General features: G+C 35.2%; 4 protein-coding genes across 8 annotated transcripts; all 4 read left to right on the top strand.

Annotated features, from left to right (window-relative positions):
• On the top strand, positions 1–3,159 carry LOC149383958 (F-box/FBD/LRR-repeat protein At1g13570-like). 3 transcript variants are annotated; one of them, XM_089629076.1, is made up of 5 exons: positions 1–82; positions 877–950; positions 1,548–2,363; positions 2,510–2,665; positions 2,741–3,159. In XM_089629076.1, exons 2-5 carry the CDS (start codon positions 933–935, stop codon positions 3,038–3,040), a joined length of 1,290 nt encoding a protein of 429 aa, XP_089485202.1. In that variant the 5' UTR covers positions 1–82; positions 877–932; the 3' UTR covers positions 3,041–3,159. The 3 variants fall into 3 exon arrangements, with proteins under 3 accessions (XP_089485202.1, XP_089485200.1, XP_089485201.1); XM_089629074.1 differs by having other exon boundaries at positions 25–94; positions 822–950; XM_089629075.1 differs by having other exon boundaries at positions 43–82; positions 822–950.
• Positions 3,160–6,228: 3,069 nt separating this feature from the next.
• Positions 6,229–8,431, top strand: LOC149383957 (uncharacterized). Its single transcript, XM_089629296.1, has 4 exons — positions 6,229–6,365; positions 6,433–6,642; positions 6,755–6,905; positions 7,499–8,431. Exons 1-4 carry the CDS (start codon positions 6,312–6,314, stop codon positions 7,996–7,998), a joined length of 915 nt encoding a protein of 304 aa, XP_089485422.1. The 5' UTR covers positions 6,229–6,311; the 3' UTR covers positions 7,999–8,431.
• A 2,744-nt stretch (positions 8,432–11,175) lies between these two features.
• LOC149383956 (F-box/FBD/LRR-repeat protein At1g13570-like) lies at positions 11,176–14,091 on the top strand. 2 transcript variants are annotated; one of them, XM_089628301.1, is made up of 5 exons: positions 11,176–11,252; positions 11,594–11,644; positions 11,913–12,734; positions 12,839–12,994; positions 13,452–14,091. In XM_089628301.1, exons 2-5 carry the CDS (start codon positions 11,624–11,626, stop codon positions 13,749–13,751), a joined length of 1,299 nt encoding a protein of 432 aa, XP_089484427.1. In that variant the 5' UTR covers positions 11,176–11,252; positions 11,594–11,623; the 3' UTR covers positions 13,752–14,091. The 2 variants fall into 2 exon arrangements, with proteins under 2 accessions (XP_089484427.1, XP_089484428.1); XM_089628302.1 differs by having other exon boundaries at positions 11,559–11,644.
• A 9,147-nt stretch (positions 14,092–23,238) lies between these two features.
• On the top strand, positions 23,239–26,007 carry LOC149383955 (F-box/FBD/LRR-repeat protein At1g13570-like). Of its 2 annotated transcripts, XM_089629165.1 has the most exons (5): positions 23,239–23,392; positions 23,486–23,567; positions 23,836–24,642; positions 24,754–24,909; positions 25,488–26,007. In XM_089629165.1, the coding sequence occupies exons 2-5, from the start codon at positions 23,547–23,549 to the stop codon at positions 25,782–25,784; spliced, it is 1,281 nt and encodes a 426-aa protein (XP_089485291.1). In that variant the 5' UTR covers positions 23,239–23,392; positions 23,486–23,546; the 3' UTR covers positions 25,785–26,007. The 2 variants fall into 2 exon arrangements, with proteins under 2 accessions (XP_089485291.1, XP_089485292.1); XM_089629166.1 differs by lacking the exon at positions 23,486–23,567.

Genomic DNA, 26,007 nt, shown 5'->3' with positions numbered 1-26,007 from the left:
AAAAAACTTTATAAAAATGCTGACCTAAAGTTCTCTTCCTCGAACGCGAAAAGTTCAGAGCATCCTTTCAAATTTTCGGACGGTCCGTCTTCCCGTAAGCTCTGACATTTCACCTTCAACTATATTATATATACCCGAACGTTCTTTGTTCACCTTTTTAATTTTTTTTATTTATTTTTGCAATCTGTTTCTTTGAGTTTTTGAACTGTGGGTTGCAATTATGGGGGGTTTTGGAATTTTGATTTCAGTGTTCTTCTAGGGGTTTGGAATTTCGGTTTCGTTTGTTGCCTTTTTCTCTCTTTGTTCTTTTCTTTGACAATGTGTTTGCCTTTCAACCAAACTTTGATCTTAATAGGCTCTCGAGGAAAGTTAATATATTTTCTTTTTCTTTTTTAAATTGGTAATGGTACCTCTGACATTTTGTTAATTTGACGATAAACCGAAAACTAATCCAGTTGAAAATCAAGGGCTCAAATTTTTACCATGACAATTTACGAATTTCTGGACATGGATTCTATGTCTTGATTAGTTTCTGTATGTTGTTTTTCTTTTCTCTGTTTTGTTTGGCCTTGTTATGTCTTGGTATTCACGTAACTCATATATGAGATTTTCCAAATAAGGAAGAAGAAAAGAAATAGTCTAAACCCAATTATCAAATTAATGTTCCAACACTAATTTGAAATATGCGAGATTAAGGGCTTCTTCTTTCGGCCTTTGCTATATTTGTATGTTTCCAATTGTCACAGAAATCCGCAAGATTGTTTCTCTCATTTTCTTCTCTTACAAAGACGGGTTGTTGAGTAATTAGTGTTTGTTCTCAGTGCATAAACCATTGTCATTAAGCTCTACATGTTTGGATGCGTTTGAGGTTATCAGGCAGGCAGTGGGTATTTTCGTAGACAATTAATCTCAGCCCTGAATTAGCTTCTTCAATGGCTTCATCCAATAAGGTATTGAATTTTATTATATGTGTTTTCCTTGTTACAATTGTTGTTGATCATTGCTACGCAAGACATATCTCTGCTTCATAAAGAGAAGAAAAATCCTGGAAAGGTGGGTTCTTTATTAAATAATGTAAATTGGATTATTCCAAAGTTTGCTAATTTGACTGTTGAGTTCTATGATATGTATGTTGGTTAATTTAAATTTATTTTATATTCAATCGATCAAGAAATGTGTCAATGTATGGTTATTTTAGGGCTGGGTATGTATTGTTTCCGTAATTCACTTTATAGCTCGGAAAAACAAAGTCCAAACCACATTAAACATGGAATCAGCCAAGTTTGATGGTTTTATACTACACATAAAGGAACTACCGAATCCAATGCTAAACACTGATACCCAAATCAAAGTGTAGGTCCCTTTTTATTGACTTTTATTGTAGGCTATTTTTTTTTTCTTTTTTTTGAAGACAACTTTGATGCGAGTGGGGATTGAACTCACGACCTCTACTTTGGAGGTGGTGTGAAATTATCAACTAGGCTATGCTAGGAACCACCTTTTATTGTATGATTTTTTTTTCCCTAACTTGTTTTGTTTGATGATAGAAGTCGAGAATAGCACCCAGCTCTAGTTCCAACACAGAGTTGGATAGAATCAGCGATTTACCTGGAAATGTGATGGATCAAATATTATCGAATTTATGGATCAAGGACGCCGTGAAGACGAGTGTATTGTCGACAAAGTGGCGGTACAAGTATGCAACACGGTCGAGCCTGGTGTTCGATGACTCGTTGCTGCGTGAACGACCAAATAAAACCAATAAGTTTTTGAGCATTATCAATCACGTTCTCTTGGTTAATTCTGGCCCAATTCACAAGTTTGAGCTACATGTGGGTCGTAAGCTCCCGATTCATGAGATTGAAAAATGGATTCTTTTTCTATCAAGACGCCATCTCAAAGTGTTTGTGTTTTCCAGTACTAAATATGTGGATACACCCTTCGGAGTGTCATCTTCCCTGTTTTCTTGTCAAAGTTTGACCGATTTGGATTTAGGCCGATGTTCGCTGCTACCTCCGTCAACATTCGGGGGTTTCAAGAATTTGAAGAGTCTTGGTCTCTATTCGGTAGTTGTTTGTGAAGCAGCCCTTGAGCGTTTGATTTCTAGCTCGCCCGTGCTTGAGAGACTTACTGTATCGTACTGCAAAGATATACACCGGCTTTGCGTCAACGCTCCAAATATTCAGCACTTAACCATCACAGGGTGCTTTATCCATCTTAGTCTCGGAAATACCACCCGTTTGACTGTATTTTCAATTGAAACCTATGACGAGGATGTAGAGGCCGAAGATGTTTATTTTAAAAATCTCCTTTCTGGAATGCCCCGAATTCAAAGGCTTGATATTGGACGTCGTTATTTACATGTAAGAGCTCAGTGCACTTCAATCTTTTTTTTTTTTAAGCCGGTACGCAGATCTATTCCAGACTCTGGTCCGCGACTTGTAAATGATAAATTTTCGCTTTATTTTTCTTAAGGTACTAATGTTGAACCTTTTTTATGCTGTTGCAGTGTATGTCTATTGGTGACGTACCAAGAGGCATAGAAGTTTCACTTGTCAAATTACATCATGTGTCAATCGGAGTTAACTTCACCATGTTCAAAGAGACTTTGCTTTTTGTTAGACTTCTGAATTGCGCCCCTAATCTTCAAGAGCTACACATCCAGGTTTGAGCTATCTTCAAGGCTAATTAATATTTCGTAACAAATCAGTATCTAAAAAGACTCTCCTAATTTTTGTAGAGCATGGGCTGTTGGGAACCGAGTAGCAATAGTTGGGAATATGATCATTGTATGAATGGTCCATTTTCCTGTCTTCGATACCTCAAAATAAATGATTTCGAGGGATCAAAAGCTGGAATGAATTTCATCAGTTTCATGCTACTAACTACGCCAGCTCTTGAGACAATGACAATTGATCTTTCAACTTACGACCGTGCGAATCGGGAAAGTATCACTATGGATCAAGTAACAGTGAAAGTAATGAAGCAGTTGTTGTCTTTCGGCCGTGCTTCGCCAAAAGTAAATATCAGCATCTCGTGAAAGTTACGAGAGAATCGTTGGTTTTCCATTTAGGTCAAGAAGAATCGTTGGTTGATCAAGTTTCTTACATTTCAGTTAACAACTTTTGTTTTAGCCAGATTAGTAAAAGTTGGAATTGGACACTAATAATAGTAAAACTGATGCTTTTTACTAAATAAAATAATTTTTTTTTCGGCGATTGTATTGGTTAGGCTTACGTGCAAGGCCGGTAGTACTCTTAATTTTTATGTTTTTCTCGTTTTTCCATTTTCAATTTCCCTCCCCTCTGTTCTCTTCTCTCTGTTTCTCTGCCACCACCGAGATTCTTTTCTCCGTGCGCTCCTCCACCGCTTCCTGTCCGAGCTGATGTTGAACAACATGATGATCGCAGGAAAGAGGTAGTACAGGGACTAGAGCTGTGGAAAGTGTAAAGAGTGACTGTGTGCAAACATATTAAAAAGTGCATACAAAAATGATGAATTTGATGTCTCCAAGTCCAAAGTTAGTGAATAGGGTGTTTTTTTTTTTTTTTTTTTTAGAACTTATGAATGGATTTTAAAATTTTTACACTTGCTTGAGTGGTTAAACGAATTAATTAAAAGTATATGGTGCTAAAACTTTAGAAGGAAAGTCTTTGATTGATCCTAGTAATTATATCTATCAACCGACTTGAAAAAAGAGAGAAAATTGGAATGCCAAATTTTAATTAATCGTCGTATCATTAAAATTGGTTATCGAAGTTCAAATCTTGAAACTGTGGTTATTTTGTAATTTCAACGTTTACTACTGAACCTTTTAGACTTTGACGTGAGGTTTTGATTAAGTTTTCTTCTATCTTAAATTTTTATTAAGGACAAATCTGAATTTTTTTAAAATTAAATATATAGTTTCGTAACTTTTTAAAGCTATTATATTTCTTCCTTTAATTCTTATTTTGTAAATTACCCACGTTAACAATTTTTTCTAAATTTTGTAAAATGAAATATAAGGATAAATCATTTTGTAAGCTAATAATTCTTTCAAATTTAAAAACCTTGCAACTCAGTTTTCACCCAGAATTCATGGTAATTTTTACTACTAAATTATGTCATATAGCAAAGTTATCAGTTTGAAATCCATATTTTCTTTCATTTCTAAACATTGATTTTGTTAGAGATGTGGAGCCTAATCGGTCGCCGAGGTGACGAACTAAAGATCTTTCGACGATGATGTGCGGCGTCGAGCTGACGAGGTATTATGAGAATTTCAGGCTTGTATGTAATATTATCGAATTTATGGATCAAGGACGCTGTGTATTGTCGACAAAGTGGCGGTATAAGTATGCAACACGGCCGAGCCTGGTATTTGATAATTCTCTGTTCCCACTTTCGTCGGCGTTTAAACAACCTGACGATGAGATAGAAAAGACCAATAAGCTCGTGAGCCTCATTGTTCGTGCTCTTTTTCTTCATTCTAGCCCAATTGTCAAAAGATATTTTTCGCAACTGTTCGCTTTTACTTCCTTCAACATTCGGGGTTTCGAAAATTTAAAGTCTTTGTCTAAGATATATTTCGCAGTGTTATTGGCCACGTACCTAGAGAGACACTCCATTTTCACTAGCCAAACTTCATCATGTGTCAATCAGAGTGAACTCTAGCGAGTTCAAAGACACTTTGTATCTTCTTTGCCTACTAAATTGTGCCCCTAATCTTCAAGAGCTACGCATCAAGGTTAGAGTTCAAAGACACCCTAATTTCTCTTTGCCTTTTACATAGCTTAGGCTTTTATTTATTTATTCTAGTATTTTTTTAGAGCAATGCTATTTGACACTACTCACTGCTTTGAACTACCCACTCAAGTGTTGACACGTGGACAGATTTGTCCACGTGTCAACACTTGAGTGGGTAGTTCAAAGCAGTGAGTAGTGATGTAAAGCATTTCCCATTTTTTTAACATGTAGTTCGTATAAAAGCTTAGTTCAGTGTGTCATTCTCAAGACTCTTGAGAATATAATATTTGTCTTAATCAAACTTTTTGTATGTAGCTTTGTGCGTGTATCTAGAATATAATCTTTCTCTGGGTTATATATGTACAACTAATTAAAAAAAAATCATTCTTTTTTCCCTTAATTCCATCGTATTTCAAGAATTTGAAACCAACTCAAAATATATGATTTCTACTAAATCTTCAAAACACATCCAACTTTCGCGTTCAAATACGAATTAAAAAACATTTCGAAATTTTCTTTAAAAAATCATGGGAAAATAACACATTTATACCATGTGTTTAAGTGAAATGTCGAGTTTAACCCTTGGTTTTCAAAAATGTCGAGTTCATACCCTCTGTTTAACTAAAATGACGAAATTTTACCCTCTGTTTAACTAAAATGACGAAATTATACCCTGAAATGAAGAACAGCGTCACAAATCTCCCTTTCATTGATATTAACTCTTATATAAGAAAAACCAAATCAAATCTAAATCAGTGCCCTAACTTCCAAATTCTCAATTTTGAAATAAAAATAGCCTTAAATTGAAATTAAATAATAAAACTCATACCTCCTAAGAAATGACTTCATTCCGTGTTCGAATTGTAACTCTAAATCCTGGATTCTCTGTTCGAATATGCGCTTTTGATGACTATCAACTATCGATGTTTACCTCTTTGCCTCTTTCTGTGTTCTTCACGATTAAGAGATTGTTGTTTATTTTTTTAGTTTTTAAATAAATTGCATATATGGCGCGAATGAATAAAGATAATTGGTCTTTATATATAAATATTATAGTCAACGTCAATGAAAAGTCAATAAAAAGAATATTCGTGACACTGTTGTCTATTTCAGAGTATAATTTCGTCATTTTAGTTAAACAGAGGGTATAATTTCGTCATTTGAGTTAAACAGAGGGTATGAACTCGACATTTTTGAAAACCGAGGGTTAAACTCGACATTTCACTAAAACACATGGTATAAATGTGTTATTTTCCCAAAAATCATTATTCTCTCTCAAAAACTACAAACCACATACAGTCGTACCGTTGGTTTTAATTAAACTCCAGGGAACATATTTTGGCTTTGGAAAATTGAGATTGGGAGCAAAACTTGTCATGCCCGGGAGAGAACACGTGTCGTTCATGTGAACGAGATACATGTCGTGCTCATGAGCCACGTGTCATATAGGCGGTTTCTAATCCCACAACGCCTGAACATGTCCAATTTCACGGTAAATACAAAAATTTAAGAAAATTAGAAACTTAACGCCGCTCAAAATTGTGTGCCAAGTCTAAAGGGGAAAAAGATAAAGAACAATAGGAATGGGACAAGGCCAAGAAGTGAAGACGAGACCTGAACCCCAAGTGGAAATTCAGGTAACTTTGAATCCCATCAATATGACAACATGTACATCAAAATGACATGAATAATGTATTGGTGTAGGAAAGAGGAGAAATATTTTTCTTCTACAGGCCAAAAGTAGAGAGAGAAGAAGCTCACAGCCCTGATGATGTGCAAAGGCTTTACATTGTTCTGAGGCCTGAGTCCGGTGAAAGGTCTGTAGAAGAGAAACAAGACTCGGATTCTGGTAAAGAAGGTAAAGACTCTGATCATGGCTCTTCATCTTCAACTAAAGGTGGCCATGGAAGCCAGGTATATTTTTCTCCTTTTAATTCGACCCATTTTTTTCTTAATTTTATTTTATTATTGTTTGAAATACGTGTTTTTTTTTTCAACTTAAATATATTCATGGTCATATAAATAGGGAGTGATCATTGAGAAACAAGCTCTGTTGAGGTTGATTGTGATGGGTAAGAAAAGCCTTCCTGATCCAACAAAGAAAAGCCTTCCGTTCTGGGGCTTTGTAGAGCTTGTGACCACTGAATTAGAGGATATCAAGACTGCTCTAAAACCAGGTACTTTCTTTCTCTAATCTTTTTCTTATTTAATTAATTTTATGCGTTTTTTGTTTCCATGGTTTTTAGAGAATTACGTTGCCTTATTATTACTGTAAAATCACAAGCATTTTGGAAGAGTCATTATAAAAATAGAAAGAAAAAAAAAAGAAGCAGAAATGTGTTACTATTCTCTATAAAAATTGAATAGATCTTAGCCACTTTGCTTTTTACAATCACAACTATTTTTCCCTGTATTCTTAATAACATTTTATTAATTTTAGCCTTACAATACTCCAATAAACTTGCTTACATAGCCATTACTTTTTGCCAGCTGAGTTAGAACTTAGAACAATATCCAAGTATTATCATTATTTTAATTTAAAACTCAGAAAATTGAGTTGGGTATTTTTCCTTATTTACAAATTCTTAGAATTAGGGTTTGTTTACCATTTCACTTTAGACAGTCCATATATGCGGAAGTTTTTGGAAGTCATCCGAATCAGCTTAAAAAAAAAAAAACCCTGGTAACAGCAGAATCAAACATTCATTTATAGATTTATATGCCCCAACTTTCTTATAATATAATTGGAATCGGCTGTGATGACATGCAGAGGAGTACGAAACGAAAACACGAGGCCACAGACACGTCCCGGGCGCTCGAGCCGCGGGGGAAGGAATATATCGGATCTTGAGGCACAGCCCGGAGAAGAGAATGCACACCCACTTGGTGTACAAGCTCGAATTCCCTTCCCCGCAGAACATAGGCGAGCCCCAAGAGGCCCTCCAAATCGAGCGCGAGGCCTCGTTCCTCATCCGAATCAAGAATCCCGACAGGGCCGGGAACCGCTTCCAGGGGCTGCAGAGCAAAAAAAGGGCCTCGTTCCCGGCCCATCTCCAGGGCCGGTTTGGGCCGAGGCAGTACGGGCCCGCCGACCCGCCCGACTTTCTGAACTACGAGGGGTGTGAGTTTCTGCTCATTGCGGCCTCGGACGATGTCGAGGAAGAGCTCGGGCTCGATCTGAGGACCGACGAGAGGGCTTGTTCGGATTTGGTCCGGAGTTTTGGTGAGACCGCCTCAACCAAGCCTCTCTTCGAAGGGACATGGGCTTAAGATGGGATTGTAAATGTTATAACACTAACTGATGTATATAAACTTCTATCAGTCTAACTTCTGACGCAAGCTAAGATTTTGAAGTGTCTTTTTTTTTTCCTTCTGTTATGTGTTAAATAGTACCAAGTGATGTTTATAAATTTCTATCAGTCTTAACTTCTGCTTCAAGTTAAGATTTTGAAGTGTTTTTTTTTCCTTCTGTTTTCTGAATATTGGAACCTGAGAATTGATACTTGAACCTCAAGTATTCAACGGACACGAGGTTCATCATTATGATTGCATCGAAATTAGCTAGTACATACCTCACCACTTATTGTACAACGTGTATCATATTAGATTAGTTACAAAGTATAAAAGTGAAAAAAGAGAGCTCAGAAACTGATTCTTGTATATTAAGGAAACTGGGGATTTTTAATTACGAAAATTAGAGTTTGATGTGCAATTAAATTCTTCTTTCTTATTATTTCAAATTTAGATGATTAATTAGAGTTTTATTTATGTAACTAGGTTTATGGTTTTGCTCCTAAGTTAATGAAAAACACGGCCAATAATCAATCACCAAAAGTTTAGTCTTTTTCAAAAGAAGGGAAATTAAGCTCGGTGAAAGATTGAAAAAGCTCCCGATTCGAGATCAAATCCCGGGCCCTATAAGGAACTTAAGCTGCTTTTCTTTTGACCTTGGGCTTGGTGAGTATGGGAATCCGAGAGTTGATTAACAACCTCTCTCATGGTCGGTCTTTTTTGGGATCGTGTTCCGTGCATCTCAAGGCAACCTCAAGCACATCAACGACTTGGTCCCTAATGCTCGAATCCAGGAGCGATCAATTGCCACAATCTAATCGATATCCGCTGCTGTGTGGCTTCTAGCGCATTTCACGATATCAATCTCTGAAGCCATCTTTCTTGTTATCATCTCCGGATTCCTTGCTCCACGTTAAAGCTTTCAATTGGGTCGGGCCGGCCCGGCCCAAAAAAATGAGGCACTTAGCAGGCCCGGGCCTAGGTCCAACCCGACCCAATAATGAAGGAGCACGTGTCGGCCCAAAAAAAAAATTCCCCAAAAAAAAGTTTATTTAATAAATATAAAAAGAATTACGATACTTAACTACCTTCATTAAAAACCTTTCTAAGTAAAACCCCGGGGAATCAAGATAAAAACTTAGTGAAGGAAAAGAGTACGATTTGAATAAATAAAAAATTACATGTGACTACTTAAGGAAGCAGAAGCTTCATTCTTTAATATTGTAAAGTACGTCGCAATCGAGTCTTCATCACTGTTTTGTTTTTGCCTTCGTGCATCCTCCCAATCCTTTAAAACCCATTAGGCCTTCTAGAATATCCGGATTCATTGTTGATCTTCTGTCGTCGAGAGCACGGTTGCTTGCACTAAATGCTTGATCTGACGCAACATTTGATAACGGAGAGGCAAGAATGTCTTGGGTAATTAAGGACAGTGTCAGAAAACACCATTGTTTGTTTTTCCACCATTCTAGAATATCCTCTTCGTCTGGATTCTGTGTGTAAAATTCAGTGTCCAAATATTTCACAAGCTCGGAAGATGATGTTTGAGAAGATGATGACGACGAATGATGTCTCAAATTATGAATCAAGTTTCATGACGCGTTGGTTGGATTTGATGAAAAGCGAGAACTTTGTTGTTGTTGTGTTTGTCATTGATCTCCACCTGTGCCTAATTTTTATGCTCTCATTGCGGCCTCGGACGATGTCGAGGAGGAGCTCGGGCTCGATCTAAGGACCGACACCGACGAGAGGGCTTGTTCGGATTTGGTCGGGAGTTTCGGTGAGACCGCCTCAACCAAGCCTATTTTCGAAGGGACTTGGGCTTAAGATGGGTTTGTAAATGTTATAGCACTAACTGATGTATATAAAGTTCTAGCTTGTGGACATCTATTCCCTTGTTTTTCCTCTAGAGAGATACATCTATATTTCCTCTTGTCTAACATCTTTGACATAGGAAAGGAAGTGCCGGCCATCACCGTCGGAGAACTACCACCGAAGAAGACGATCTCATTCCGAGGCCTCTTGAAAAACACGATTTTCACCGAAGTAATCAATTACTTAGTGGCTGCGTATACTCATTTAGCCTAGAACCCGATCCCGGAAACCGCCCCCGAAGACTCTCGGAAAATCCATCGCCAAAGAAGACAGTTCCATCTCAAGGCCCCTCGAGAAACACTATTTCCACCGAATAATTCATTATTCGGAGACCATGCACACTCATTCGGCCTAGGAACCGATCATGGAGACCATCTTCGAAGATCCTTAGAAGATTTACCATCGGAGAAGGAAAATCCATTACAAAGTCTCTCGAGAAACACGTCCACAATCGAGTAACCCATTACTTGATCGCCGTGAACACTCGTTTGGCTAAGGAATCCACCACGCCCTCGCAGTTGACCGTTCCGAAGGAATCCTAGGAGATGATACCTCCTTCGAAACCAAAGAAAGAGTCGACCGTCGATCCACCTTACGACACACGTGCCCGGACCTCACCGCGGTGCGAGTGTTGCAAATGTGATGCAAAAAACCGCATCAACAGTTCAGTCCTGGGAGCTATATATCACTTTGGCTTTCCAAGCGGAATCAGCTCTTGAAGCGGAAGCATTGGCTCTTCATCGGGCCGGCACTTGGGCTTTCGAGCGTGGATGGAAGGACAACTACTTTCTTTCCGATACGGCTCTGCTGGTGCAGGCGTGCACTCAACCGGTGGCTAAGACAGACCGGAGACTATCGAGTCTGATCGAGGATCTAAAGATTTTAATTTACTGCTTTGGTTTTTGTAATGTTGTTTGGATTTCAAAAAATGTAAACACTCTAGCTCATAATTTGTGTAAATGGACTGAGAGAAGATCGGTGTATGAGAACTTGGCAACTCACGAACTCCCTCATGAAGTTTGTCAAAGTTCTAGTTCTTAGTTTGTATATGCAGATCTTTTCGAGAAAAAAAAATGGACAATAATACGCCAAGTAACATTGTCTTGAGTAAAAGTCCATTTTGGTCAAAAGTTTATTTTTGAATGTTTCTATATATCAAGCCTAGTTACCCAAGTATAATTAGGTGTATATTTATGTTTTGTTTTTTGAAACATGCATTTTTTATGTCTAATAAATCAAATTTCTCTTCCCAATATAAAATAGGGTCCCTATAAAATATTTGGCTGCGGTGTCTCTAGGGTCTCTAGCGAAGTAGTGATCCTCCATCATCGTCGTTTCAGGTCGCCAAGGCATAGCAGGTATTACTTTAGCAATTTTGAAAGCTAGAACTCCGATACTCGTGTCGCAATAGAGTTCCACTGCATTCTTCAACCCTATACACCCACGAATTTCCCCTTTCACTCTCTAATCAATCAATGACTTACTCAAATCTCTATTTCATCGGTTTCGGTCCCCCAAAACCCTAGAAATACGCTCAGTACTCAGAATATTACCGGCGAAGAAAATTGCCATGTTGATATTATTTAATATCTATTCCAATTCACAATTTGTTCGCCTGAATAGAGAATGTATTGACTGAGTCCTGTTCAAACTTTGTGTTTTAGCTTTGACGTTATTATAAATTGGGTATCTCTTTCAGCGGTCGAACTCGGCTACATACTTTGCTATAATGTCATCACCACGGCACAAGGTATAATATTAAGTTTCATTGTATGTGTTTAAATGAATGGTGTCAAATCCGATATTTAGACATGCATGACATTCCTTAGTTTCGGCTTATACATTCGAGTAGCAAAGTTCAAATCATATCAGTGCTTAGTTCTGCATACATTGATGGGCTACTATTATAAATAAAAAAACATTATACATAGATACCCAAATCGGAATTTTCGGACATTTTTCTTGAGATTCATACACCTTATTTCTTTCATTAGTTAACATGTGTTGTTTGATTACAGAAATCAAGAACATCACACAGCTCCAATGGCAGCATGGAGTTAGATAGAATCAGCGACTTACCGGGAAATGTTATGGACCAAATATTATCGTGTCTGCCGATCAAGGACGCGACGAAGACGAGTATATTGTCGAGAAAGTGGAGGTACAAGTACGTAATGTTACCGAACTTGGTGTTTGATGATCGGTCTTTCCCACTTGGACAACCTGAAATGACAACTAAACTTGTGAGAGTTGTGGATCATGTCCTGTTGCTTCATAGTGGGTCGATCCGCAAGTTTGAACTGTCCTTTAGGCACAGAATCCCAGACGTTGAGATAGAAAGATGGATTCTTTACTTATTTAGACACCGTCTGCAAGTGCTCACATTAAAGATGCCTCATAGAACGTCGTTCCGGATGCCATCTCCCATGTTTTCATTCCAAAACCTGAGATGTTTGAGATTAAACAGCTGTGTGTTTAAACCTCCGTCAACATTTAAGGGTTTCAAAAATTTGATGTACCTTTATCTCAAGGATGTTATTGTCCGCCGGGATGTGCTTGAGAGTCTGATTTCCGGCTCCCCTTTGCTTGAGAGGTTAGATTACGATGGTCACTACCCCGGCTATTACCTCCATATCGAAGCTCCAAATCTGCGAGACTTAAGAATCGTAACAAATTATGGCCTTGTTAATGTTAGTCTTAAAAATACCCCTGGTATACAAATATTTATGCTTGACGCGAAAGGTCACTTTGAAAATCATAAAACTGAAAAGTACTTGGAAGGACTTTTGGCTGGTATGCCCCAACTCAAATTCCTTACTCTTGGTCGCGGTGCTTTGAAGGTAAGAGCTAAGATCACTTCATTCTTTGGGATGGTTTGTTAGTGTCCAATGAACTATATATTCTTGTCCCCAATTCATGACAATCCTTTTTTTATGCACTCTAGCTTATTACTCACCGGGAAGTATCAGAGGAGTTTCCTGTTCCATTAGTTCATCTCCATCATCTGATGATCCAAACCAAACTTACCAATGTCAAAGAGACTTCAGTTCTTCTTCGCCTGCTGAGAAGCGCATCTAATCTTCAACAACTAAGCGTCTGCGTGAGTTATCTCGACACTTACTTATACTCCATGTTAAAATTAATAATATTGAAATATATTAAACTTTATGCGTTATAAATTAAATGTAGCACTATTCTTTATAAAAATTAGTTAATGTTTTAGGCATTTAGCCAAGACTGAATGAAAATGAACTACGCAATATATATTTAGTTATGTCGAAATTTCCAAATTTGATAAATAATCACGAGGTCGTCGTATCGCTTAAGATATATTACTTGGACCTGTTTTTTTTTCATAAATTTTTGTATGCATCGGAAAACATAAAGAGATATAACTGAACCATAAATGTTTGAGAAAATATGATTTCATTATCTACAGCTTAATAATATTATAGGAACCATGGTGGTTTAGAACAACCAGGAAAAAAAGAAGTTGCTTTAAGAACGTCACCCTTGTTTTAGTATAATTGTAGTAGTTTTTGTTTTGACTTATTTAGCCGATTGGCTCTGAGAGTTTGGAAGCAAGTAGCAAAGGTTGGGAATCTGCCAGCTCGAACTGTCCGTTCACCGATCTTCGATACATTAGAATCTATTTCCATGCAACGAAAGGTGAAATGGATTTCATCGGTTTCATGCTCTCGAATTCGCTTGCTCTTGAGAAGATGGTCATAAACTTCCATGCTGAAACCCTCGAGAGCTTGCACAACGATGGCCATAAAGCAGTGACAGTGACGAACCAGTTATTGTCTTTTCCCCGTGGCTCCCCGAAAGCTACAGTCGTTTTGTTGGACAAGTGACTTTTTGGCTACTAAAGAGATAGATGAACATTAGAGTGAAAATCAAAATGTCTTTTGGTTCGCAAAGTTTAAGAGAATTTTTTTGTGTGGTTTTTTTAAGTTATTTTCGTTCTTTTTAGATGCCTCAAAACTGGCTAATTTTGCTGTGCTGGACACTGTTAGAAAATTTACTGCCAAGATTATGTATATACTACATAGTAGAAAAGATTATGTATATAGCAGAAGCAAGTACTGCTATGCTGGAACAACGTTCAAATTACCCCGGTGATGCTTTTAACATGTTAAAGACTTCAATTTAAAGTTCTTAAATGTCAATAGAAAATTGAATTTTATGCATCAACATTTCTTGTTTGTTCTATTAAGCATTAATTAAAAAATTGGAAAACTATACTGTATATGTTCATTGGTTATAACTTATAATGTTTTGTCGCTGATGATATATCCACTACTGATCTCTATAAGGTTTTTGCTTTTTTATTTTATAATATTTACTACGCTATTTGCACTTAGTTCATAAACAAATCAATGTAAAACCTTGAAAATGTAGTATGCAAATGCTTCACGATTATTCAGTTTGATAAAGTAATTGACTTATCTCGGTAAATTTAAGAATTTCTTTATATAATATGAACTAATTCCCATAAATTTAAAATTCTGAAGGCAGTTGCTAGGCTAGACAAATGACGATGAATACAATGGCCGTCAACATTTAATGGTTTCAAGAATTTGGCGTACTTTTATCTCAAAGATATTGTAGTCGACCGGAATGTGCTCGAGAGTCTGATATCTAGCCCCCCTTTGCTTATGGTATTCACTTATATCGGTCACACGCACAGCCGAGGAAATAATTTCCATGTTGGTCTTAAAAATACCCATCGTATATGGTATTTGTCACGCACGCGAGAGTTTGCAGCGATGACTATGCAAATGAAAACTACTTGAAAGGACTTTTGGCTGGTATGCCCCGACTTGGACGCCTTTTTTTCTTGAACACAATGCTTTGAAGGAAAGAGCTCAGCTCACTTTAATCTTTGGAACGTCTTGCTTAGTCTGTCCAATGAACTCTGTATTCTTGTTGCCAATTCATGACAATCTTTTATTTTTATTTTTTATCACTTAGTGGAAGTATCAGGAGAATTTCCTGTTCCATTAGTCAATCTCCGTCGTCTATGGATCCAAATCAAACATACCGATGTCAAAAAGACTTCAGGTCTTCTCGGCCTGCTAAGAAGCGCATCTAATCTGAAACAGCTATGCATCGCCGTGAGTTATCTTGATACTTCATTTTGAAATTAATAATATTTGAAAGATATTAAAAGCTGTACAATATATATTTAAAAGGAAGTAGACAAGAATTCTGTGTATGCGTTTATTTAAAGTATTTTGAGTTGTGTCGAATTTCATTTCTTGCCTTGCTCTTTCCAATATTGAATAAATAATCGCAAGGTTTTCGTACCGCTTCAATTATATTGCCTAAACTCATTTTTTTCATATAGATGTCTTGCAAGGATCTAAAAACGTAAAGGACTATGACTAAACCTTACACGTTTGAGAAAACATGATTTCATCTTCTACAACTTAATGATATTTTAGTAAATGCCCTGGTTTGGAGGGGACGGTGTGAGTTTTTGAATTAGAATGAGAATTGCTATAGCTTCAAGATCAAAATACTTTATTTTAGTATAATTATAGTAGGATAAATTGTATGTGATAATCTCTAGTCTTGACTTATGTGGATAAATTGTATGTGATAATCTCTAGTCTTGACTTATGTAGTCCTTTGACTAATAGAGCTTGGAAGCAAGTAGCAAAGGTTTGGATTCCGAGAGCTTGAACCGCCCGCCCGTTAACCAATCTTCGAAATGTCAGAATCTTTGTTTTCCGTGCAACGAAAGTTGAAATGAATTTCATCGGTTTCATGCCCTCGAATTTGCTTGCTCTTGAGAAGATGGTCATACACTTCCACGTTGAAACCCTCGAGAGCTTGCGCAACAATGGCCATAAAGCAGCGATTGCGGTAACAAAGCAATTGTTGTCTTTTCGTTGTGATTCGCCAAAAGCAACAATCATCTTGTTGGACAAGTGACTTTTAGTTCAGGGATCTAGTTGTTTGAACCTTTAATTTTACGAAAATAGATATAGGATAATTAGATTTTGGTATATTTCTTTCTTTTATGATGCCTCAAAACTGGCACATTATATGCTCTGTGTTGGACATTGTTAGAAAATCTACTGCCAAGATTATGAATATTTAGTACAAATGATGCTATGCTGGCACACCGTTTAAATTGCTCCGTGGTTTGCGTTTAACTTGTTAGAGCATCTCCGCTGGAGCGCCAAATCCCACCTATATTGCGTGGGATGCTCCAGTGGGTCTTCATATTCCACGCTATTATAGCGTGGGATCAACATTTTGAACAGTGCAGCGTTATTTGTAGCGCTGCACAGTTCATTGCTTTTATAAGTTTTAAAATTTACCCAAATGCCCAGATTTTATATAATTATTTATTATTAACCCTTAAAATTATTTTTTTATATAAAATTTATTACTTTGCATAATTTAAAAGACAACAATATTTTAAAATACAACAATGATTTTGCACATTGCAAGAAAATTATAATATTAAAACGATCATAATAAACTAATACCAAACACAATTACATTAGCAATTTGGAAGAAAACTCAAAAGACATTAAAAAACACAATACAACAAAATAAAATTACAATAGATAAACTAATATTCTGGAAGATTGGTGCCGGATCCCCCGAGACCGGTAAAATATTGAGAATATGAATCAGAAGTCGGCGGTGGTGCATGGGATTGTTGTTGTTCAAGCCTCTTTTGCATAATTTTCGCTTGTTCGGCTTGAATATATGCACGAAACTGTGGATCTGGTATTGAACTTAAATCTCGAAACAATATTTTATTTTCTTCCTTGATTTCTTTCAATTCCAAGTGGGGTTGCCTGATTGCACTTGTCTTCTTCAATTGCTCAAGAAGTTCTTTATTTCCTTCCTCAATACCACTAATTCTAGACATTATTCCATCATCCAATTTTTTTTTAATTTGGCTTTCTTCACCCCAATCAGCCGCTCAGTAGGAGATGGATGTCTAGCAGATTCAGAAGTTGGATTTTCTGACTCTTGTGGGCAAGATGAACCTCGAGATGTTTGTCTTGCACTTGAGACTCCATCTTGGAATTTTTCAAAATTCTTAATAATGTTCCACACATGATCAAACTTCCAACCTTTCTTGAATTTTTCATCTTGTGAAAGCAATACTTTAGCTTGATCCATCTAAAAGTTGATAAAACAAAGGTTAAGTAAAAATTTAATCGTGAGAAAACAATAAACTATAATACTTACAATATCTTCAGTTGAAGCACCGCTTGGGTGTGTATTCTCAATTTTTCGAATGCATGCATGCATCTTCCTTGTAGCTTTCTCAATCATTTGAATACGACACTGGATTGATCGCGTTGAACGCATCTTTGAATCCGGACTTTTGCTGTTGTTGTAAGCTTCCGCAACACGAGTCCAAAACTGATCAGATGATTGGTATATACCGATGATTGGGTCTTGCGAAATCTCCATGTAAACCCGACAAATGAGTTTGTCTTCATCTCGAGAATAATTAGAAGCTCTAGACATTTTTTTTAGTAAAGTGGGTGATGTGGTGAAATTACAACTTGTGAAGGCGATATTTATAGCAAGATTCTCATGTTTCTCAACTCGTTCTGACGCGATGTGACAATTCACTTACAAGATTCTCACGTTTCTCAACTCGTTCAACGCGGGTCGCAGTGGAAAGCCTACTATTATACTTGAAGCTGTAGCAGATTATGATCTTTGGATATGGCATGCTTATTTTGGCATGCCAGGGAGCAACAACGATATCAATGTGCTAGATTCTTCCCATTTATTTTCCAATCTCACTCAAGGTATCGCTCCTCCTGCTTATTATGTCATACAAGGAACAGAGTATCATATGAGTTACTATTTGGCTGATAGTATATATCCAAAATGATCAACCATCGTGCAAACTATCCGAGAGCCGCGTGGCCACAAAAAAAAATATTTTGCTATGAAGCAAGAAGCGTGCAGAAAAGACGTAGAACGTGCCTTCAGGGTTCTCCAACAACGATTTGAAATTGTTGCGGACCGACAAGATTTTGGAGAAAAGACGTCTTACAAGATATCATGACTGCATGTATAATTATGCATAACATGATAATTGAAGATGAACGAGATCTTAGTTCTCCAATAGGAGTTGCGAGAGAAACACCACCAGCAAATGTTGAAATGGTGGTGGATGATGGCACATGATTTGAGCAATTGGTTACTCGTTATAGACAAATAAGAGATAAAGATGCACACATCGTACTTCGGAATGCATTGATTGAGCACTTGTGGGAAGAGTATTCTAATTCCGAATCATAATTGTTTGTGTTAAAGTTACTTTTATTTGTTGTTCTAGTTTGTTTTACTTTATTTTAATTGAGTTGTGTTGTATTTATTTTATTTTAATTGTGTTGTGTTGTATTTTATTTTTTGTGTTGTGTTGTGTTGTATTTTATTTTATTTAATGTGTATTTATATTTATAATTATAATTAATTTATAGAGTAATATTTTACTCATTATCATGATTCTTCCAAGTTATCTAATTAGTAATAATAATAAAAATATAGGGGTAGAAGTATAAATAAAAGATAAAAGGGGATAAAAATAGAGTGGAAAATAGAGTGGGAAATAGAGTTCGGTTGGAGAGAAATCACTGTTTACTGAAAAATAAGAGATTTGTAACTAACTAGTCCACTTTAAACATGTGATTTTGGATCTAGCCTATGTTTGACAATTTTTAGGGATATAGCCAAATGGCTTATGTGACAATAATTAAGGTCTGATTTGCCCTTATTTATTAATAAATTCGTCATTTTCTCTCTCTTATTTTTTTTCAAATAATTTTTTTTTGCATCAAAACTTCAAAAATTTGTATCTTTCTCATACAAACTCGAAATTGAGTGATTTCAAATCCTACAAATTCGTGGCGTCGAGATCTTCAAAAATAGACCCAATGTGTTTGATGAAAAATTATGTTTAATGCATCATATTTACATTTCCATTTTTTTTTATAATTTCAAAAAATTTCCGTTATTTCCATATTTAAGGTAGATTTTTCTACATCTATGGTATTAAACATTATTTTTCATCAAACACAATGGATCTATTTTTGAAGATCTCGGCGTCACGAATCCGTAGGATTTGGAATCACTCAATTTCGAGTTCATATGAGATAGATATGGTTTTTTGAAGTTTTTATGTAAAAAAAGTGTAGGAAAAAATAGGAGAGAGAAAATGACGAATTTATTAATAAATAAGGGTAAATAAGACCTTAATTATTGGCACATAATCATGTTGGCTATTTCCCTAAAAGTTGTGAAACATAGGCTAAAAACAAATTTCATAGTTTCATTTTGACTATTTCGCTACAATGCCCGAAAAATAAAGTGAGAAATAGAGTGAGAAATAGAGTGATTCGATTGGAGATGGCCTTAAAGACTTCATTTTTAACTTCTTAAATGTCTAAGAGAAAAATGAATTTTATGTATCAAAACTTTTCATATTAATCTTTTACACATTAATTTAAAACAATTGGAAAATTATACCCATTTATCATTTAAAACAAAAAATACCTCCGAACTTATTTTTGACATTTTGCTTTTACTCTCCACTAACTCGAAATCGTAAGCCTTAAAAATTGAAAATACAAGAGGTAAAACGTTGTTCACCCTTCTTCAAATTCGCTATCTTTTCTATTAGCTCCTCTCCATGTAATATAAAAAAATAAATAAATAAATAAACAAAATACGCCCCCCTTTTGGAGGCAAACAATATTTCTCATCAATCGACTGCAAGTCAGAATTCTGGCAAATACAATTGCATCCCGACTCAAGAGAAATCACATCATTCAGCTGCCCACAAGGACTTTTTCAATGGAATGTATTACCATTTGGATTAAAGCAAGCACCAGGTATTTTTCAAAGGTTCATGGATGAAACCTTTAAACCTTACACCCAATTCTGTTGCGTGTATATAGATGATGTATTAATCTATTCTGATACATTAGAACAACATTACAAAGACGTAAAATTCGTTTTACATCTTTGTGAAAAAGATGGAATTATCCTTAGTAAGAAAAAATCAGTTCTCATCAAACAGGAAATTGATCTTCACAGGATGAACCTAGAAGAAAAAAGAGAACCAAAAATCCAAATAGCCAAACCAACAATCCACATCGTACTTCGGAATGCATTGATTGAGCACTTGTGGGAAGAGTATTCTAATTCCGAATCATAATTGTTTGTGTTAAAGTTACTTTTATTTGTTGTGTTCTAGTTTGTTTTACTTTATTTTAATTGGGTTGTGTTGTATTTATTTTATTTTAATTGTGTTGTGTTGTATTTTATTTTTTGTGTTGTAATTTTTATTAAATAAAATTTTATTTTATTTAATGTGTATTTATATTTATAATTATAATTAATTTATAGAGTAATATTTTACTCATTATCATGATTCTTCCAAGTTATCTAATTAGTAATAATAATAAAAATATAGGGGTAGAAGTATAAATAAAAGATAAAAGGGGATAAAAATAGAGTGGAAAATAGAGTGGGAAATAGAGTTCGGTTGGAGAGAAATCACAGTTTACTGAAAAATAAAGTGAGAAATAGAGTGAGAAATAGAGTGATCGATTGAAGATGGCCTTAAAGACTTCATTTTTAACTTCTTAAATGTCTAAGAGAAAAATGAATTTTATGTATCAAAACTTTTCATATTAATCTTTTACACATTAATTTAAAACAATTGGAAAATTATACGCATTTACCATTTAAAACAAAAAATACCTCCGAACTTATTTTTGACATTTTGCTTTTACTCTCCACTAACTCGAAATCGTAAGCCTTACAAATTGAAAATACAAGAGGTAAAACGTTGTTCACCCTTCTTCATATTCGCTATCTTTACTATTAGCTCCTCTCCATGTAATATAAAAAGATAAATAAATAAATAAACAAAATACTCCCCCTTTTTGTTACCCACCCATCTATCAAGTTTTGAGCCAAAAAAAAAAAGAAAAAAAAAGATTACATATGACCTTATTAGGATCGAAAACTAATAAGTCAAATTTAATAAAAAAAAAAAAAAGTATGACTATCTTATACGTGTTTGTACAAAATTATCCTTAATAAAATATCATTTTTTTTGTATTTATTTTTCTTATTTACTTAATTGTCACAAAAGTAAGGTTCGAGATCATTTTCGTTTGATCGTTATGTTAAAAATATAAGAACGGTTTTTTTTTTTTTGGAAAATGTGAAAAAAATAATAATAATTGGTTTGAAAACTCTAGAAATTATTTGAAGATTTTTGACATTAATGGCTGGTTTAATTGAAACAAAAATCCCCGCATAATCCCATAATAGGTTGCTAAATTGTAGGAATTTATTTAAAATTAATTACCCAATTATCTCATGTTAAATTTAAAATTTAAACGTAAAAAAAATACAAATTTTAAACTCAATTCCGAAAATTTTAATGAAAGGGAAAACAAAAAATGCATAAAAACCTAAACAATGTCACGTCATGTTTGTGGTTATTTATCGAATAAAAAGTTGGTTATATAACAATCTCAAACGTCTAAACTGACTAGTTATCTAAATTTTTGTATATATTTCTATCATATTCCACCATTAATTTTCTTAGCTTTTATTTTGAGTCATTTTTCTAATCTAAGTTTTCAAAAGTTCTAAATGCACCTATAACTTTTTTTGGGGTCAATTTTTTTACTCTTTTAAATTGGGTCGAGTAAATAAAAATTAGAAGTGAGCCTTTAATACTGTTGGGCTATTCATGGTTAAACGTACTTAGGAAAATGACAAGAATACCAGTTTTAAAGTGCAACATTTTTTTAAATAGAGAGTGTTTTAAATTATTTTAGGAATAATGTTTTCAAACTCCAAACAACTATCTAGGACTATGTGATGCACTACTAATTCTCACCCTCAAAAGACCGAAGGCTTCCTCTCTCGCTTCCCAAGAAAGAAACCCTCTTCGGTTTTGGCGGCGTGGCTTGTCGGCAATATGGTGGCTGTGCGGTGTGACTCTATGGTCTATAGTGAGACATAAACATGAACTATTTAGGACTATGCTCTTTTAAAAATAGAAACATAAACAAAGTTAAATATAACCACAAATAGTAGAAAAAATAATAATTTTTTACCGTTAACATAAAAAAAAAATTGTTTATAGCATAAAAACTTACACACTATAATTACATTTAGTTGCCAAAACATTATCACATGCAAATTTGCACATAGTACTCTAGTTACACAACGACATAAAAAAAAAGTTACAGAATAATCATCACAAACAAAAACATAAATATTCTACTCGTTGAGGACGAGAACTTCGCAATCGTCAGCGGCTCGAGTCGGTGAAGAAAGCAATTAGGCCAACGATGATGGTGGTGAAGAAACGATGGAAGCAATTTGCAGCAAAAAGAAAAAAAAATACGAGAAAAATATTTAAAAAATAAATCCTCTCCCCGCAAATTGAGACACAAAAGTGTCTAGAGAAAGAGAGACACTTCTCTCCACCGTTTAGAGCAAAAAAAAAGTTTACGGTTCGTGCAGAGAGAAGTAAGGAAAGAGAAATTGATGTGATTTACTTCGTCATATTTTTCCTTGTTGTTTGCCTTTTTATTTGATTTTTGTAGATGGGTTTAACGGTTTATAGTGATTAATTGTAGTAAATAGCGAACATTGTGCAAGACAACAAACATATATTGATTTTGATAAATAATGTATAATGCACTGCACTCGAATAACAAAAAAACATGATAGATCAATAATAACTAATAGAGAACTGCTATTCTCCACCCTCACGAATTTGGACGATCCACACAGCTTTTGACAAGTGGAACAATTTTAAAGAGTTTTTGGTGTTTATCACTTTTGTTAAGAAAAATCGTGAGTCGTGAGTCGTGTAAAAAATCATTCCCATAATAACAACAAAAAAAATGAATTTATACCCTAAATTTATGCCACTAATAATAATGAAAATTTCTTAAATGACGGAAAAATATATAATATTTACGGTTTGTAATATTTATATAGTTAAAATTTAAAAATTGCAAATAAAATATTTAATATTGATATTTAGTCCCTCCGTTACTATCTGTGAGATATTAAATTAGACGGAAGGATGGGTGTCAAGTGTCAACGTCTTATAATTTCCATACAGTGCATTTGTGTAAATTTGAGAACTATTATAGAAAAATAAACAAATCATATTATATTAGGGGAGAATCCTTTACATAATAGAAGTAAATGAGTTTCCGAAAAAAAAAAAGAAAAAAAAAAAAGAGAAGAAGTACAATCGTGGGGTTATAAGTTGTAACTTACAACTTATGATTAGCCGAGGCTTCCTCAAAATAAATAAATAAATTTATCAATTTCGTTAGTTTCCGACTTTCCGTATCCCAAAACCGTGGCTCAGCAGTACAAATCATCGTCGTCTGAGCATTGGCCTATTTAATCTCTATTCGAATTCACAATTTGTTCGCCTGAATATTTCTGGGTAAGTTTCTCTTCTTTCTTGTGTCTCTACATCTCTAAAGACATTATAATGGAAGAATACATATTAACTGACTCCCTTATTTAAACGATCTAGCTTGAGGTTATTATAAATTGGGTATATCTTCCGGTCAAAGTTTCCGACGGACTTTGCTATAATGTCATCACCACAGCACAAGGTATAGTATTGAATTTCATAAAATCTATCTCTATGCATGTTGCCAGATCCGATATTCAAGACATACATGTCATTCCTTAGTTTCGGCTTATACATTCGAATAACAAAGAACAAATTTCTACATACCTTGAATGAGCCAAGTTTTTATAGGTATATACTATAAATCTAACATTGAACTGGGATACCCAAATCGAAGTTTTCGGACATTTTTCATGGGATTTTTGTACTGTACTTTTTTTCATCTATTGATGTTTGCTGTTTGATTACAGAAATTAAGAACATCACCTAGCTCCAATGGCAGCATGGAGTTAGATAGAATAAGCGACTTGCCAGGAAATGTTATAGACCAAATATTATCGTTCTTGCCGATCAAGGACGCAACGAAGACGAGTATATTGTCGAGAGAGTGGAGGTACAAGTATTCATGGATACCAAACTTGGTGTTTGATGGTCAGTCTTTCCCACTTGGCGTGACCGATGAGGTTGTGAGAGTTGTAGATCATGTTCTCTCGCACCACTCTGGCCCGATCCGAAAGTTTCAGATGTCCTTTATGCATAAAATCCCAGACAGTGATATAGAAAGATGGATTCTTTGCTTAGCAAGACACCCTCTACAAACATTCATACTGAAGATGCCTCTTGGAATGTCGTTTCGGATGCCATCTCTCATGTTTTCGTGTCAGAGCTTGACACGTTTGTTACTAACCGGCTGTGTTTTGAAACCTCCGTCAACGTTTAAGGGTTTCAAGTGTTTGACGGACCTTATTCTCAAGGATGTTGTGGTCGACCGGGATGTGCTCGAGAGTATGATTTCCAGCTCCCCTTTGCTTGAGACGTTTATTTATTATGGTCTTTACGCAGACCACTACATCCGCATCGAAGCTCCAAATCTGCGAAACTTGGGATTCAACACAAATGTCGTCCATGTTAGTCTTAAAAATACCCCTCGTATACAATCATTTATCGTGTCCGCGAAAGTTTACGGTGACAATCATATGAATGAAAACTACTGGAAAGGACTTTTGGCTGGTATGCCCCGGCTTAAAATGTTTTTTCTTAGTCATGATGCTTTGAAGGTAAAAGCTAAGCTCGATTTAATATTTGGGATAGTTTGTTTAGTCTGTCCAATGAACCATATATTCTTGTCCCCAATTCATGACTATCTTATTTTTTTTTTCGTACTCTAGATTATCACTGATAGGGAAGTATCAGGAGAGTTTCCTGCTCCATTAGTCTGTCTCCGTCATCTATTGACCGAAATCAAACTTACCGATGCCAAAGGGACTTCACTTCTTCTCTGCCTGCTAAGAAGCGCTTCTAATCTGAAATATCTACGCATCTGGGTGAGTTATCTTGACACTTATTAATACTTCATTGTAAAATTAATTCTATTTGAAAGATATTAAAACTTGTACATTATAAATTTAAAAGCCAATGGACATTAATTTTGTGTATACATTTTGTTAAAGAAAAAAAATAATGGATGATGTAGCATAATAATTCATAATTCTTTTTAAAAGTTCGTCAATATTTTAGGCATTTAGCCAAGACTGAATGAAAATGAACTATTGCAACAAGAATATAGAAGTATGTGAGTCATGTTGTAATTCATTTCTTGCCTTGCATTTTTCGAAATCTAATAAATAAACATGAGGTCGTCGTATCACTTCAAATATATCACTTTGACCCATTTCTAATCAGTATTTTGTAACCATCGGAAAATGTATAGAACTATGACTGAACCAAAAATGTTAGTAAATGCGATTTTCATTATCTACAGCTTTATGATATTTTAGAAAATGTCGTGGTTTTAAACAACCATAAAACAATTGTTGTTGCTTTAAGAAAAATACCCTTTTATTTTAGTATAATCCTAATAGGATAATTTTTATGTGATAATCTCTATTCTTGACTTATGTAGTTCTTTGACTCTGGAAGTTTGGAGGCAAGTAGCAAAGGTTGGGAATCTGACAGCTTGAACCGCCCATTCACCAATCTTCGATCCATCAAAATCTTTGCTTTCCATGCAACGAAAGCTGAAATGGATTTCATCGGTTTCATGCTTTCGAATTCGCTTGCTCTTGAAAGGATGGTCATAAAATTCCACACTGAAAGCCTCAAGAGCGTGTGCAACGATGGCTATAAAGCAGTTACAAACCAGTTGTTGTCTTTTCGCCGTGGCTCCCCAAAAGCAACGGTCATCTTGTTGGACAAGTGAGTTGTTGGTTACTAAAGAATAGAGGAAAGTTATAGTGAAAATCAAAATTTCTTTTAGTTTGCGAAGTTTAAGAGAAGTAAATATATTTTTAGTTTATTTTTCTCTCTTTCTTTTAAGATGCCTCAAAACTGGCACATCATGCTTTGTGTTGGACGTTGTTAGAAAATCTATTTCCAAGATTATGAATATAGTAGTAGTGCTATGCTGGTACACCGTTCAAATT

Source organism: Urtica dioica, chromosome 10, assembly GCF_054948205.1.
Source record: "Urtica dioica subsp. dioica isolate 48M chromosome 10, U.dioica_male_clone48M_v1_H2, whole genome shotgun sequence".
Classification (NCBI taxonomy): Eukaryota; Viridiplantae; Streptophyta; class Magnoliopsida; order Rosales; family Urticaceae; genus Urtica; species Urtica dioica.
This window is presented reverse-complemented; position numbering and strand designations above follow the sequence as displayed.